Below are 17099 nucleotides of genomic sequence, written 5' to 3'. Positions count from 1 at the left end.
GGTATGGGTACAAGGAACAACCTTCTTCATATGTAATTTTATGAAGTGGACAAGATTCCCCTTTCATTGTACCCCCCGACAACAAAGTTGTAAGGGGGGTATACTGGTTTCAGGTTGTCTGTCTGTCCGTCTGTCCGTAGACGCAATCTTGTGCGCACCATCTCTCCTTATCCCCTTGACAGAATTTAATGAAACTTCACACAAGTGATCAGTACCAACAGTAGTTGTGCATGGGGCATGTTAGGTTCTTTTAGAAAAAAAATTTGCAGAGTTATGGGACTTTGTTTTTTTGTTACTATACTATATACATAGACACAATCTTGTGCGCACCATCTCTCCTCATCCCCTTGACACAATTTAATGAAACTTCACACAAGTGATCAGTAACAACAGTAGTTGTGCATGGGGCATGTTAGGTTCTTTCAGAAAAAAAATTTGCAGAGTTATGGGACTTTGTTTTTTTGTTACTATACTATATACATAGACACAATCTTGTGCGCACCATCTCTCCTCATCCTCTTGACACAATTTAATGAAACTTCACACAAGTGATCAGTAGCAACAGTAGTTGTGCATGGGGCATGTTAGGTTCTTTCAGCGACAAAAATTGCAGAGTTATGGTACTTTGTTTCTTGTTAACATACTATGTACATACAGTCTGCATATGCAATCTTGTGCACGCCTAATCTACCAAACCCTTGCACACAAATGACAACACAAGTGATCAGTACCAACCCTAGTTGTGCATGGTGCATGTTACATTCTTTTAGATAAATATTCTGCATAGTTATGGGACTTTAATATTTGTTACTATACTGTATACATACAGTCTATATAAATACAGTCCACATAATTATGCAATCTTGTGTGCGTCAAATTGCAATGTACTGTGTCAGTGCATGCGGGGGGTACATTCATCACCTTTAGTGATAGCTCTAGTTTTGTTCTAACTCGCCCAAATTTTCAGTGGTCTAAGTAAATGTTTGTTAATAATAAAGAAACAATAGATAATCAAGTCTTGATTTTTAACTTTACTTTATACTAATAATACCTAAAACAGACTTTGGATAAAAGAAGAAAATGTCTTGATTTAAAAAGATATAGTATTATTTTTTGCTATGTCTTGCATTATAATTTAGAACAGTAAAAGCAGCGTTCGACACTAACGGTGTCCCGGGATCCCGAGGACACCAAAAATCCGCAAGGGATCCTAAAGTTCACAATTTCGGTGTTCCGTCGGGACTCTTGATTTTCAGATAAAATATGATTCTAAACAATGAAATTCCCCAGTCTTGTTCGCTCAAACATCGGTCTTTTGCTAAGGCTTCCAGGGCGTTCAGTTGACCCGAGCTCCCGGGTTTTGACCCGCGAAAAACTCGTATTTTATCCGCATAAATTACGGAACGTGCGTCGGCTTGACTCGCGGAAATTTACTTAGATGCGTTCCAAGTTCGATAGTTCTGCCCCCTGTCAATCAAAATCCCAGTGAATTTCAATATTGTTCGCCGGCACAAGCGGAAATATGGCAGTAGGCGGAGCGTCGTATGTTAATTAGCTACCGACAGATGTCAGTCACGCCACGCGCCAAATGACACGTGCTTATCTCGCGGTTTGTATTTAGTACAATTTGCCTTGTCATTATCAAAGGTGTTTATTGTTCAATGTTTACAAGTTAATTGATAAACAATGCAGCCTTAGATTATCGTGTTTGTACCATTTTTTTGTGTGCTCGATACGATTACATGAGCCGGTCGGCCGTTACGGTCTATAACAAATTTATTATCATAATTGCCGAGGCTTTGTTTGGGCAAAACAAATTAAATAAGCAGAAATTATACGTGGTATGATGAGAAAATAAAGTTAAAACAGTTATCTTTTCAAGAACTTTAACTGTTACTTTTGTTTTTCGTATTTGTCACTCGTTTTCTAGACCGACATTTTCGAACATTTTTATTATTTCTTACAAGAATTTTCAAGTACAAACTAAAATAAAAAGCCAATAAAACGTCTGCATTTACGAAAAATATGATCACTGTTGCCAAAGCAGCTCTTATTTAGAAGAATTTGCTGATAATAAAAGCATGCAAACACTAAACCCCACCCACTTTTAGGCAATGTGCAAAATAAAACAACTAAAATATGAAATGTTTAAGAAAATCTGTTATGACCAATGTACTAGTTTTAGATAAAGTCTGTGGGAGTTGCATTAATAAGGCCTAAAAAATCTTTGTATCTGGTAACATGCTGAAAAAATTAGGGTAGGTAGGTCGGAACATTTTTTTTTTAAATTTTTTTTATTTAAGGGAGACTTTTCGGATTTTTTTTTTTATATTAAAAACATGATTACAAATAAGGGGGTTATAAGGGGGAATGAACTAGGCGGCATACATTTAGACGAACTACAACAAATGGCAGAGGAGTGCGATGGTAGTGAAGATGAGGGGGAAGAGGACTTGGACAGAAATGACATTATTCTTTTACAGCAAAAGTCATACAAGCTATTGTTGTCATTGATGTAAAATGGAAATAAAGGGGACATAAAATACATGTAGTACTGTAAACAGTTGTGTTTGTTAGATTTTAGTTTTTTCATGTTCTTACCACATTTTGTTATCAGGGACTCCTAATTTTCAGCAGGGATTCCTAAATTTCCCAGCAGGTATTCCTTCGGGATACCTGGCAAAAAAGTTAGTGTCGAACGCTGAAAAGTTGAAATATTACATAACACTTATTCCTTCCTTAGCAACCATACAACATAAAGCCGATCATCATCATGTTGCACAAATCAGTGTACAGGTTAATAAAATTTAATTGCGCCTGTTGATATGAAATGTTTGTTTTATTATCCCCTGCCGATGAAATTGGGAGGGGGGTATTGAAATGGCATTGTCCGTCCATGCATCCGTCCGTCCGCAGCCATTTCTCAGTAACTAGCAGGTAGAATTTCATGAAACTTGAAAAAAATATGAACCAACATACTGCGATGATGCCCTTCAAGTTTTTTTTTTGGATTGGTCAATTCCCTTAGAGTTATTGCCCTTGATTTAATGAAAAATCCACGTCTGCAGCCATTTCTCAGTAACAAGCTGGTAGAATTTCATGAAACTTGAAATAAATATGAACCAACATACTTCGATGATGCCCGTCTTTTTTTAAGTCACATGAGCAATGCTCAGGTGAGTTTTTGTGATCGCTCGATGTCTGTTGTCTGTCAACATTTAGCTTGTGTATGCGATAGAGGCTGTATTTTTTAACTGATCTTCATGAAATTTTGTCAGAATGATAACGTTGATGAAATCTAGGCCGAGTTTTGAAAATGGGTCATCTGGGGTCAAAAACTAGGTCACTAGGTCAAATCAAAGAAAAACCTTATGTATGCAATAGAGGCTGTATTTTTCAACTGATCTTCATGAAATTTTGTCAGAATGGTAACCTTGATGAAATCTAGGCCGAATTCGAAAATGGGTCACCTAGGGTCAAAAACTAGGTCACTACCTTAAATCAAAGAAAAACATTGTGTATGTGATAGAGGCTGTATTTTTCAATTTATCTTCATGAAATTTGGTCGGAATGATTGCCTTGAGGAAATCATTTCATTGTTCCAGGTCACTGTGACCTTGACCTTTTATCTACTGACCTCAAAATCAATAGGGGTCATCTGCTGCTCATAACTAACATCCCTATCAACTTTCATGATCCTAGGCCCAAGCATTCTTGAGTTATCATCCGGAAACCATTTAACTGTTCCGGGTCACTGTGACCTTGACCTTTGACCTACTGATCTCAAAATCAATAGGGGTCATCTGCTGCTCATAACTAATATCCCTATCAACTTTCATGATCCTAGGCCCAAGCGTTCTTGAGTTATCATCCGGAAACTGTTTATCTGTTCCGGGTCACTGTGACCTTGACCTTTGATCTACTGATCGCAAAATCAATAGGGGTCATCTGCTGGTTATGACCAACCTCCCTATCAACTTTCATGATCTAGGCGCAAGCGTTCTTGAGTTATCATCCAGAAACGGATTGGTCTACATACCGACAGACCTACCAACCGACTGACCGACATCTGCAAAACAATATACCCCTCTTTCTTCCAAGGGGGGCATAAAAATGTATGAACCATTGAACCTATACATTTATACAGGCAATGATTTTTTTTTGTAGAGACAATAAGAATCTTCATAAGTGTTTTTTTATTGCTGTGTATATTCTTAGTAAACACTTTTTCTGTTTGTTTATAAATGGAGGATATTACATGAATGTCTTTCAATATATTGAATTTATTACACAAGTTTAATGAAATAATAAAATGTGAGGCTCTGCCAAGTGCCAAGCATTTTATCAATTTTATTCAACAAGTTTAATAGCAGAGCTACCGGCGCCGCAAAGCGGCGCCGACAGCGTCGCATTACGGTTAGACGTATGAAAAAGAAAATGAATAGAGAGACCTAACTGTGTATACTATCGAGTTGAAAATCCGTGGTACTTTTTGGAATCGGTGTTGTTCGGATTTTTTCATGTGCACTATGCACACAGTAATTAATCAGTAAAGACGTCAGTAGACGCTTACTGTTTACAGTTGACAAAAGCGTCTCGCTTACTGCTTTGAATATTGAATAAAAATGTAAATGAGCATTTGATAATAAGAAATTAGTGCTGAATACATTTTCTACGACGAAAAAAGAAATCAAATACAATATTTTCATTTTGAAATGACTTTCGTCACGCTGCCATTACTGAACTTTATTATATACTTATGTTTGCCCTGATGACGTCATAAGTCCACAGTGGTGTAGTGGTTAGCGATTTCGCGTTGAAATCCAGAGATCGTGAGTTCGAATCTCACCTGAACCAGAATTTTTTTTTTTTTAATTCCTTTTTTTATTTCAGGTTTTTTTTTTGTATTATTATGAGTTTTGAAAATATTGTATAACTAAAGTCATTCATGTGAAATTTAACAAGTGTTTATAGCTGTGATGTCAGGTTCCAATGTAGTGCCTGTGCAGTAGTCAGGAGACACAACTTAAAAAAAACCCCCAAAACTTTAGGATCAAAATATACAGGCATTGAACTGTGAAAAGCAAATAATGCTCTTCTCCCCGTTCACATATATTTCATCCGTTAGCTTTAAAATCACTGACCAGAGTTTCTAAAAAAACTAAAACTATCAAGGTTCTTACTGCCATCCCTATTCTCTAGTGCTAAAAGATTAACCATAAAAAGCCATAGATTGTTACTTAGAAGTTCAGTAAATAAACGGGGGTTTTCGAGAATTTCGGCAAACACTGTTTTTCTCTAGGTAAAATTCTGATCATTAACTTTTAAAAATTGCTAGTCTTTTGGGTTGAAAACAAGCTTTGTAACAGTCATGTAAATGATTGTAATTTTCCCATACCAGGCATCTTTTATAGCAGTATTTTTGACTGAAAGTTGGACACATTCTTCCTTCCAAAAAGAACCAAAATTTGACAATAATGACATTTAAAAGAATTACAATAGTCATTTCCAGGATTACGTAAATTCTAATTTCTATTAACTTTAGAATAGGAACATTAACTTTTTACATTAAGTCCTCATTGCCAAACATTCACACGCAAAGAGACAGAATTCCTTTGGCTATTGGCCTAATGAGATTCTGTTAGGTTTGAAATTTTCAAGGTTCAAGCTTTTCAATTTGAAGGAGTTATCATGTGTGACTGGTTTCCAGTATGATAATAATATATGTAAAATTGTTGATACGGTACGTTTTAATAAGAATAACAAAAAATTTTCAGATACGTTTTTTTCTTTATCTTGGTGCCGATTTTAATCTATATCGAACTTTCTTTTGATTATATATAGAATATCTTTCGAGTTTTCCCATGTCAAGAATTAATCTTGATGCAGTCTAAAACATGCATTCAGAAATCATGAATTATCATTAATACTTATAATTTTAATAGATCTAATAGAACATAATCTTCCAAAACGAATCCATAATTCCAGATAATTCCAGATTTTTCAAGGGAGCTCTGCCTTTTAGGTAGCACCTAATTTCATATTAAATTTAATGTGGAATTTAGACACAAATGTAATATTCTTTTTATCATGGATAAAATTTTCCTGCTGAAATATCAAACATTCTTCTTTCTTTACCTAGTATTACAGACCAAGTCAATTCAACCAACGTCTCCTTTACTTAAAACAATGTCAACGTCAAAGCTTTATTACACTAGTGAAATACCAGATTTATGTAATGTTTTTTTTTTCATTCCCATGATGCAAACATGCCATAAAATTCATGTATATTTCAGAACAATTAAAGTCCAATGACAGAGTATTGCGAAAAACCCAGAGGGATTTGGAGAGGGATAGGAACAAAATGGAGAGAGAAGAAAAGAAGCTGGTATTTATTTAAAATCATTTAAGGTGTTGAAGGTAACAGTAACACACTACCCTTAAAGATGTTCTTTGTTTGTATCTGCAAAATAGTTCTATACTTAAGCACTTCATTATTGTATAAGCAGTAGAGATGTGTTTCGTTAAGGGCAGAGGCCAGAGCTTTTCTCCAGCTCTGGTGGTATGAAGCCCTGGTTACTTTTCCGATAGCAATAAAGCTCTAAGTGGGAGGACCCCCCGACCTCATTTTAACCTTTAACCTTTTAAAATTTCACTCCACAAATTTGAAACCCATATGTCTACTAAGTTTTATTTCAGTATGAACAAAATTGCTTCTTTGTTACACCTTCACTGAATTGTAACTTTGTATAATGATATATTATAAATCATGATTTTACTTATGTTATCTTAAATCCACAAAATATGAAAAACTGTTTTTGTATTTTTAAATATACCTGCTTATACCAACACAAATTACCTTGAGATTTCTTAAATTTAAAATTTGCAAGCTTAAAACTGCAGAGTTCTAATTTTTTCTACAAATCTAGAATATAAAGCACACACAATATGTGTCTGTGAAATATACATTATAGGCTTTTTGTTGCCCCCCTTTTGCTAGAATAGCCTGTTTTCTTTCTGATTTTTGTTATTTAATGGCTGACATACCAAGTTTTTACATTGCAGGAAATGGATATAAAGAAAGCAGCTAAACAAGGAAATAAACAGGTATAAATGAAGACCTTAAAATATTGTATACTGCTGTATTAAGTAAGACATAAAAAAGGTTTTGAATTTTTAGCTCGACTATTCGAAGAATAGGGGAGCTATCCTACTCGCCCCGGCGTCGGCATGAGCGTGGCGTCACACAAATGTTAAAGTTTGCGTACCACCCAAAATATTTTCAAAGTCCATTGAGATATTGCTTTCATATTTTGCATACTTGTTTACCATCATGACCCCAGTCTGTAAAAAGGAGTAGGCGACTCTATCAAGCATTTTGACTGAATTATGGCCCCTTTTCTACTTAGAATAAATGTTAAAGTTTGCGTACCACCCAAAATATTTTCAAAGTCCATTGAGATATTGCTTTCATATTTTGCATACTTGTTTACCATCATGACCCCAGTCTGTAAAAAGGAGGAGGCAACTCTATCCAGCATTTTGACTGAATTATGGCCCCTTTTCTACTTAGAATAAATGTTAAAGTTTGCGTTCCACCCCAAATATTTTCAAAGTCCATTGAGATATTGCTTTCATATTTTGCATACTTGTTTACCATCATAACCCCAGTCTGTAAAAAGGAGTAGGCGACTCTATCAAGCATTTTGACTGAATAATGGCCCCTTTTCTACTTAGAATAAATGTTGAAGTTTGCGTACCACCCAAAATATTTTCAAAGTCCATTGAGATTTTGCTTTCATATTTTGCATACTTGTTTACCATCATGACCCCAGTCTGTCCAGCATTTTGACTGAATTATGGCCCCTTTTCTACTTAGAATAAATGTTAAAGTTTGTGCACCACCCCAAATATTTTCAAAGTCCATTGAGATATTGCTTTCATATTTTGCATACTTGTTTACCATCATGACCCCAGTCTGTAAAAAGGAGGAGGCAACTCTATCAAGCATTTTGACTGAATTATGGCCCCTTTTCGACTTAGAATATGCTTATTGTAATGTTAAAGTTTTACTCATTGCTTATATTATACTATCAAGCACTGAGAATAGTCGAGCACGCTGTCCACTGACAGCTCTTGTTTACATTAGTAACAGGTACTTTTGACTTGTGCTGAACTAGCTCCTAGCTCTAAAATGGCTGTGTCAGATGGTATCAGCTGATCATTATGCACAGGCTGTAACATATAGAAAGTAAATATTAGAAATTTTTAAACTAGATTGAAAAAGTGTTTAGAATATGCTGCTAGATCTAACTGCTTTATGTGATTAACATGTATTAATGAAGGCTTCTTATTGAATTACAGGCATGTACAGTACTAGCCAAACAGTTAGTGGCCTTGAGAAAACAGAAAACAAGAAGTTACAATACAGGGTCTAAAATATCAGCTGTTGGAAATCAACAGAAGGTATGCTTAGAACATTGTACCCAACTGAGTCTTAAAATTATCATCATACCCCGTTTTCATAATTTTAACATGTCCGAAACATTGCGGAGTGACATCAGTTTCACTGGTAATTGTTACGTTTTACTCAGACTTTATCATAGACTCACTGTGTAAAATCTCAAACTTTAAATTAAAATCAAAGTATTAAATCCCTATGATATTTAAATGGAACTTTGATATTTTAAAGTCTGTAGCATTTCATAGGGCATGTGTGGTTAAAAACTGATTTGATATTTATTTCTAAAGTCACTATATGTTCATTGTAAAAGATACTTTGTGTTACCCAAATGGAAACTGGCAGGTACTTGAAAATGAAGCTCTCAAATTGGTCAGTAAAAATAATGCCCCCCCCCCCCCACTGGGGGAAACATTGTTTTTGCCCTGTCCATCTGTCCTTCCATCCATCACACTTCATTTCCGATCAATAACTGGAGAACCATTTGACCTATAGCCTTCAAACTTCATATGATGGCAGGGCTTATGGAGTAGACAACCCCTATTGTTTTTGGTGTCAATCCATCCAAGGTCAAAATCATGGAAAACCATTTCTGGCCAGTAACTTGAGAACCACTTGACCCAGAATGTTGAAACTTCAAAGGATGATTGAACATGCAAAGTAGATGACCCCTATTGTTTTTTGGGTCACTCTATTAAAGTTCAAGGTCGCAAAGGACAGAACATGGAAATCCATTTCCGGTCAGTAACTTGAGAACCATTTGACCTAGAACCTTTGAACTTCATAGGGTGATAGGACTTACAGAGTAGATGACCCTTAAGTTTTTGGGGTCACTCCATCAAAGGTCAAGGTCACAGGAGGCTGAACACAGAAAACTCTTCCCATCTAATAACTTGAGAACCACTTGACCCGGAATGTTGAAACTTAAGATGATTGGACATGAAGAGTAGATGACCCCTACTGATTTTGGGATCACTAAATCAAGGGTCAAGGTCACAGGGGCCTGAACATGGAAAACCGTTTCCAGTTCATAACTTGAGAACCTCTAGGCCCAGAATGTTGAAACTTAGTGGGATGATTTGGATATGCCAAGTAGATGATCCCTATTGCAGCCAACCATCAGTGTCTCTTTGACTTTCGCACCTGTCCCGTATTGACTTCTTGCCAATTCGACTATGCATTGGGGAGGACATGCGCTTTTCTACAAAAGCATCTTCTAGTTCCTAATATGTCAAAATTACGAATGCTATAAATGCAGATTAAACACTACATGCATACTGGAAACTTACTTTACCTCAATGTTTGGCCAACATGTACAGTCACTACTATAATTTTGATGTGAAAAAAAGAAAATGTAGTGTTAACTGTGTTATTGAAATATATCTGCTTGGGCATTATGCAAAGAAATAAAACTTTCATGATGACAAATGTTATGAAATAAATGTTGTACAGTGAAATTAAATATTGAAGAATTGAAAAAAAATCCCATAATTCAAAACAGATCTGCCAAGTTTATTTAGTTCATTTAGTTAATTAATACTCTTGTTTTATAAATAATTTAGTTTTACAGGTACAAAACTGTTAGTTTTAACCTTATTTGTTAAGAAACTCCCATCATTTTGTCAGGAAATAGCTTTGAGCTTATTATGTTCATTTGTTTAGAACAAACCAACTATTAATAAAGTTTCTTATTATCTTGTATCTTAGTTTATATTCTGAGAGATCATGGTTGGATTATCAGCAAATGTTTGTTAATTGTAGCATCTGTTATTCTCACATATATTGTTAATAACAATTTTGTAAAAGTCATTTTTGATCTTAAGTTAAAAAAATTTTTTTTAAAGGTGATATTATTTATTTCAGATAATGCACTCCAATATGAAAATGGCAGGAGCTATGGGGACAACTACTAAGGTAAAGATATATACCATACAAATTGATGAAGTAGTTTTATTTTGATATTTATTTGATCTGTTATGAGCCATACACCATTCTTTGCTGAAAAGGGAAGCATTTTTAGCTCAAATCTTCAAAGAATGTACAGCTATTGCCTTCACCCATAATGTTAGTGTCTGGGTCTGCATTGGCATCCAGGTTTGGTTATATTTGGTATATGTAAGCTGAGACAATTCTGTGATTTGGCATGAATTTCCGTAACATAACTGCTGCTCTGTACATATATCTGTGACATTTCCGTAGTTCCATAAATAATTCAGTGTTAGTTTTGTGTTTTGGTATTAAATTTGTAATATTTCCGTGCTCCATGAATTCCGAGATTTTTTATGTTTTTTCAGCCTCTAAATAAAACAGATTTAGTAGTCAATATTAGTTTCTCTAAGAGTTATTATTATATTTATGCCCCCTTTCGAAGAAGGAGGGGTATATTGTTTTGCAGATGTCGGTCTGTCGGTAAGTATGTAGACTAACTCATGTCTAGATGATAACTCAAGAACGCTTGGGTCTAGGATCATGAAGATTGATAGGGAGATTGGTCATAACCAGCAGATGACCCCTATTGATTTTGAGATTAGTAGGTCAAAGGTCAAGGTCACTGACCCAGAACAGTTAAACGGTTTCCGGATGATAACTCAAGAACGCTTAAGCCTAGGATCATGAAAATTGACAGGAAAGTTGGTCATGACCAGCAGATGACCCCTAATGAATTTTAGATCAATAGGTCAAAGGTCAAGGTCACAGTGACACGGAACAGTTAAACGGTTTCCGGATGATAATTCAAGAATGCTTGGGCCTAGGATCAGGAAAGTTGACAGAGACGTTGGTCATGACCAGCAGATGACCCCTATTTATTTTAAGGTCAGTAGGTCAAAGGTCAAGGTCACAGTGACCCTGAACAGTTAAAAGGTTTCTGGATGATAACTCAAAAACGCTTGGGCCTAGGATTATGAAAATTGATAGGGATGTTGGTCATGACCAGCAGATGACCACTATTGATTTTGAGATCAGTAGGTCAAAGGTCAAGGTCACAGTGACCCTGAACAGTTAAAAGGTTTCTGGATGATAACTCAAGAAACATTTGGGCCTAGGATCATCAAAATTGATAGGGAGGTTGGTCATGACCAGCAGATGACCCATATTGATTTTGAGGTCAGTAGGTGAAAGGTCAAGGTCACAGTGACCCGGAACAGTTAAACGGTTTACGGATGATTACTTGAGAACGCTTTGGCCTAGGGTAGCGAAACTTAATAGGGAGGTTGATCATGATCAGCAGATGACCGCTTTTGATGTTGAGATAAGTAGGTCAAAGGTCAAGGTCACAGTGACCCGGAACAGTTAAACGATTTCCCAACGATAGCTTGAGAATGTTTGGGATCACGAAACTTAATAGGGAGGTTGATCATGACCAGCAGATGACCTCTGTTTATTTTAAGGTCAATAGTTCAAAGGACAAGGTCAGATTTACTCAGAACAGTAGAACTTTTGTGTTTAGTGACCAAATAATTTCTGTTCCTTGTGCAGTTGCTGAATGCACCAAGGGGGGCATTTCGTGTTCTATGAGCTCTTGTTTTCCTCTTGTGCTAGAAAACAAAATGGCTGCTTTTATAAAGTTTGGAAGTAGTTAAATACAGAGTCCATATGGTATTTAAATTTTAAAGTCAATTTAGCTTTTTTCAAACACCAAGTCAACACTAGAACTTCCTTTCAGACTATGCAACAGATGAACAAAGTAATGGACCCACAGAAAACAGCCAAGATGATGCAGGAATTTGAAAAAGAATCTACAAAAATGGAAATGTCAGAAGAAATGAGTAAGTTATTACACCGTTGAAAATAACTTTGAACAACTTCTTCCCGTGAACCACTAGATGGATGTCTGCCCTCCAGGACGCACGAAAGTCCCTCCTGCTATCTTTCCTTAGCCGCCGATGGCGTCTCAAATTTTCCTTGCAACATGCCTTCCAAAATAACTGGCTAGAACCTGGCATAGGAATTTGATAGACAGGACTTAAGATTTACTTTGGTACATAGGAATCAAAGTATCTCAAATTTTTCTTAAGCAGAGTTAATAAATGTAAATTTAGGAAGAATTGGGATGGACTTTAAAATATCCTCAAGGTAACTGGAATCATCAAACAAGTTAGTGTGAGATACCAAATTTCAACTACATTTTTTGTGATTATATTGTTACATGAATTTAGACAACATCTGCATTGATACCTTGAGACATTTCTCTTTTTACACTTCACAAGTTAGACAAAAGCCTTTGGTTCTGTCTTTCATTTTTTGTCACATACTGTTGTTTGTTGTTCCTCATTTGATGACAAAGCATTTGTGGGTGTTAAACTTCACTGGCATGACCCTTTCAGGTGCCACTTCAATATTATATCTGACAACTGTCATATTTGATGTCGGGAATGTTTTGAAGTATTAAGTAACTCTGAAAATGAATATTTCAGTAAATGACACACTGGATGATATTTTGACTGAATCTGGAGATGAGGAGGAGCAAGATGCAATTGTCACCCAGGTGTTAGATGAGATAGGCATAGATATCACTGGAAAGGTATGTGTTTATATTGTCATCCAGGTGTTAGACGAGATAGGCATAGATATCGCTGGAAAGGTACGTGTTAATATTGTCACCCAGGTGTTAGACGAGATAGGCATAGATATCACTGGAAAGGTATGTGTTTATATTGTCACCCAGGTGTTAGACGAGATAGGCATAGATATCGCTGGAAAGGTATGTGTTAATATTGTCACCTAGGTGTTAGACGAGATAGGCAAAGATATCACTGGAAAGGTATGTGTTTATATTGTCACCCAGGTGTTAGACGAGATAGGCATAGGTATCACTGGAAAGGTATGTGTTTATATTTTCATCAAGTTGTTAGAGAAATAGGCATAAATATCACAGGGAAGGTATGTTTTAATATTTTCACCTTGGTGTTAGAAGAGATTGGCATAGATATCACAGGAAAGCTATATGGTTATTTCTTATTAGCTCACCTGAACTTTGTACAGGTGGATAGTCCTGAGTACATTGTCTTGTGTCAGTATTTTTACTTAAACATCTTCTCTGAAACTACTGGTCAGAATTCAGATTTACACTAAACTTGGTCAATAGCAGCCTTGCATTGATCTCGACCAAACATTTTTTAAATGGTTAACCTTTTTAGTTAAAGGGGCCATCAGAGCTTTGGTCTGTAGCATCATTATAAGGCCCTTTCCAACATTTATTGAAATTGGGGCACGTGGCCCCATTTAATGGGCCACTAGAGCTAAAAAAAGAAATACTTTTACAAGGCTTTCTGATTCTCTGATGAACCACTGAATGGATCTTAATCATTTATCTGTAGCATCATTGTAAGGTTTCCTCTCAGTTTTCTTCAAATGGGGGACACTTGAGCTAAAAAAAAAAAGAAGTACCTTTATACTACTTCTTCTCATGAATAGCATCAGACTTGGCTTGTAGCATCATTATAAAGTCCTCTCCCAAGTTTGTTCACTTTTGGACACTTGGCCCCTTTTTAAAAATCTGAGTCAACTAGGGTAAAAAAGTAGGTCACTACGGAAATCAGGAAAAAACCTTGTTAACACTCAAAAGGCCACAATATCTACATGCCCTTCATGAAACTTTTTCAAAATGTTTGTCTTTGATATCTAGGTGTAGTTTGGAACAGATTATCTGAGGTCAAAAGTAGGTCACTTGTCAAATAAACCTTGTTTCTTAATGATGTAACTCATTGCAGAGTTGGAGCGGTCTTCTGCGCATACCCGGAAGTGATTATCAGTTGGAGTGCACGTCAAAAATATGCAAATTTTTGCATATCCGCACGAATTTAGTGTATAATATGTATAATATACTGACTAAAGGTTATGGTTAGTGTTACCATGGTTACAAAAATATACATTTAAGATACTTTTCGTTCAAATTGCTGGAATCCGGTATATACCGGAGTCTGTAATTTATACCGGCGCTCCGAGTCTGCATTGAGTCATAGTCGTTTCTTAATGCTCAGTATGCCAGTTTTTCTGTTTGATCTTTATGAGAGGTAGGTCAAGTTTTAAGAAGAAAGAACTAAGTCAGGTTAGGGATACAGTGCCTTGATGGTCCTCTTGTAATTGTATTTTATATTATGTCCACCATGGTGGTACATTTATCACATTATTAAAGTCAGTTTCTGGTCACCATTGAACAAAATTACCCTTGGTTTATTTTTATAGCAAAATGAAGAATTGTTTACATTTTCTTTAATATCAACAATATGATCCTTAAGAACTGCTTTGTTTATTGCTTAGAAAATGTATTGTTTGATATTGTTGAAAGTTCCACATGGCTTTTAATTTTACGTTAAAACAGATGAAACAACTGTCCAAATAGACGTTGTACATAATAACATGGTTAGAAAAACACTTTTAATTCTGTGTGTGAACTTGTAAAGGGAGGTAATCAGAAACAATGGATTCAATAAAAATTTCTACGGTGTTAATCAGTATTCAAACCTTTGACAAATATTAGAAAAACTTATTATAAGAAATGGGATTTAACAAGAAATTATGATATTTTATATTCATAAAGAAAAATGTGGCAGCCACATTTTTAACAAAGGCATGATGAACCTATTTAAGGTATAAGGAATTTATACTTGTAATCTGATGAGGTTCTTGCAATTTATTGTTTGTTTGAAAATAAGATCTGTATTCAGTCATGCTTTTCTTTCTATAAATAATTTCTATTTTTATTTTAAGACTTGTTTATATTTTTATATCAGATGTTGGATGCCCCATCAGCTCATGGAGGGAAACTGGGCGAGTCCTCAAAAGCACGGGCAGCAGATGATGAAATTGAGAAACAGTTAGCAGCATTAAAAGACTTATAGTGATTGTAGACTGTGACTAGAATATTGTTTTAAATTCTGAGCAAATGTGATCCAGTCTAGACTGTGTCTTGAAGAAAGCTGAAAATACCAAGTTGCTTAGAAGCAGTCTGGACTGTGTATAAAACAGAGAAAGAGTTTGAGAAAGTATGACTATTTGGTCTAGTAAATTAAGCATGTCACTCAGGTTTACTCTTTAATAAGCCTTTATTTTTCTCAGCTTTTAATTATAAGCCATAAGAAAATATATTTATATTTAAATGAAACAGAAGAAAAGCATTGATATCGCTGAGATTTTTAGGCTATAATTGGCCCTTTATGGCTGAAGAGATACGAAGAGTTTTTTTTCAAGAATGTCTGAATTATAAACTTTTTTTTCCAGAAACTTAAGCTAAAAAGTGAAATGAGAAAAACATGTTTATCTATTGTTTCATGCAACATGCTCTGAAGTTATTTTTTTTAAGGAAAACACGATATCTTTCCATTACCCACAAAAATTTGATCAGAGAATACTAAAGCACAGCATATTGTTGTGAAAGTTGCTGGTAACTTCTTGTTTATATTCATAATTATGTTATTGTATACATGTATGTTATTATTTTCTTTTAATACTGTAAATATAAGTGTGTGTTAAATGTAAGTGCATTCTGTCGAAAAAAAAATCTCCTGTAACATTATCGTTTCAAAGCAAAAAAGTTCAACAGAAATAGAAAATGACTGAAAGTGAGAGATGTTGCACATTTCATTACCTCACATGAACAGACCAGACTCAGTCAAACCTAGTTTGCTACTATCATTGCTTGGTGGTGTTCTATGCTTCCAAGGCATCTTTTCACAGATTTTGTTGCTGATATTACCGGTAGTTTCAAGGCAAAAGCTATTTTGTTCTTCTGTTCTTTGGATACATACATGTACTCACATATACTGACATCTGTGCGAAGAATTGAAAGAATTGGTAAAATTGCATGTATGATTACATGTAAACAAAATGTAACCTGTTATAATTAAAAATGCATGTACACCAATGGTTAACATTCTTATTTTGAAACTCTTGCATAGGTGATGGTTTAAAAACTGATGGAATTTTGATCTGTACATGTGACATTCTTAAATAGACAGAAGTTTGAAATAAGATTGCACACAAGTTTTGCAGTACAGGTTAACAATATTGGAAAAGGTACATAACTGTACCAGTTTTGTACACTTGAGAACTTTGACAGTGACTTCGAATCTCTATCTCCCATCCTGTTTTATGTACAATATAACCAGGCTGATGGCTGTTGAATTAAACAATGTTTTTATCATTTGTATCGGTAGGTATTTTTTCTCAATAAAGATACAATGTTAAAATTATTTAAGTTCAAACAGCAGAAAAAAAGATACTGTAGTACATTTAAAAGGAAAATATTTACTGGAAAATGTAAATGGGAAATGGGAAAGTTTTATTTTTAGCTTTAATGAAGTCTGTGGGAAGTTGTTAAAATAGTTTTTCCTGGTTTAAAGGCTTGATTTTTAGTACTTCTGGTATTTAAAACCTACATTGATTATCTGAGTTCTTGAGGTTCTCAGGCCAGTAATTGCTCTATGATATAACCATTATATTAGTAATTATTAAAGAAATTACAGAATTTTCTATTTTAAAGATGTGAAATGTTAATATTATATGATTATATTTTATTGATTTTTCATCTTGAATTGTGCCGTTAAGCATATCAGGCTATTTCATTGTTATTTCTGAATTGTGTATATTTATTATTATGTTGATATGTATTTACAAATGAAAACCTTCCTTCTATCAA

At 35.0% G+C, this 17099-nt stretch overlaps 1 protein-coding gene across 1 annotated transcript in view; it reads left to right on the top strand.

The window, feature by feature from the left end:
* Positions 1-17099, top strand: part of LOC123552122 (charged multivesicular body protein 2b-like) — a 19700-nt gene extending 2601 nt beyond the window's left edge. The window contains exons 2-8 of the mRNA XM_045341518.2: positions 6297-6388; positions 7066-7107; positions 8365-8466; positions 10325-10375; positions 12126-12228; positions 12877-12983; positions 15196-17099. Of these exons, the coding sequence (XP_045197453.1) occupies positions 6297-6388; positions 7066-7107; positions 8365-8466; positions 10325-10375; positions 12126-12228; positions 12877-12983; positions 15196-15303 (605 nt within the window). The 3' untranslated portion in view covers positions 15304-17099. The remainder of the gene's footprint in view (positions 1-6296; positions 6389-7065; positions 7108-8364; positions 8467-10324; positions 10376-12125; positions 12229-12876; positions 12984-15195) is intronic.

The sequence above is a fragment of the Mercenaria mercenaria genome, chromosome 4 (assembly GCF_021730395.1).
Source record: "Mercenaria mercenaria strain notata chromosome 4, MADL_Memer_1, whole genome shotgun sequence".
Taxonomy (NCBI): domain Eukaryota; kingdom Metazoa; phylum Mollusca; class Bivalvia; order Venerida; family Veneridae; genus Mercenaria; species Mercenaria mercenaria.
The sequence above is the reverse complement of the archived record's forward strand: the minus strand, read 5'-3'. Positions and strand labels throughout refer to the sequence as shown.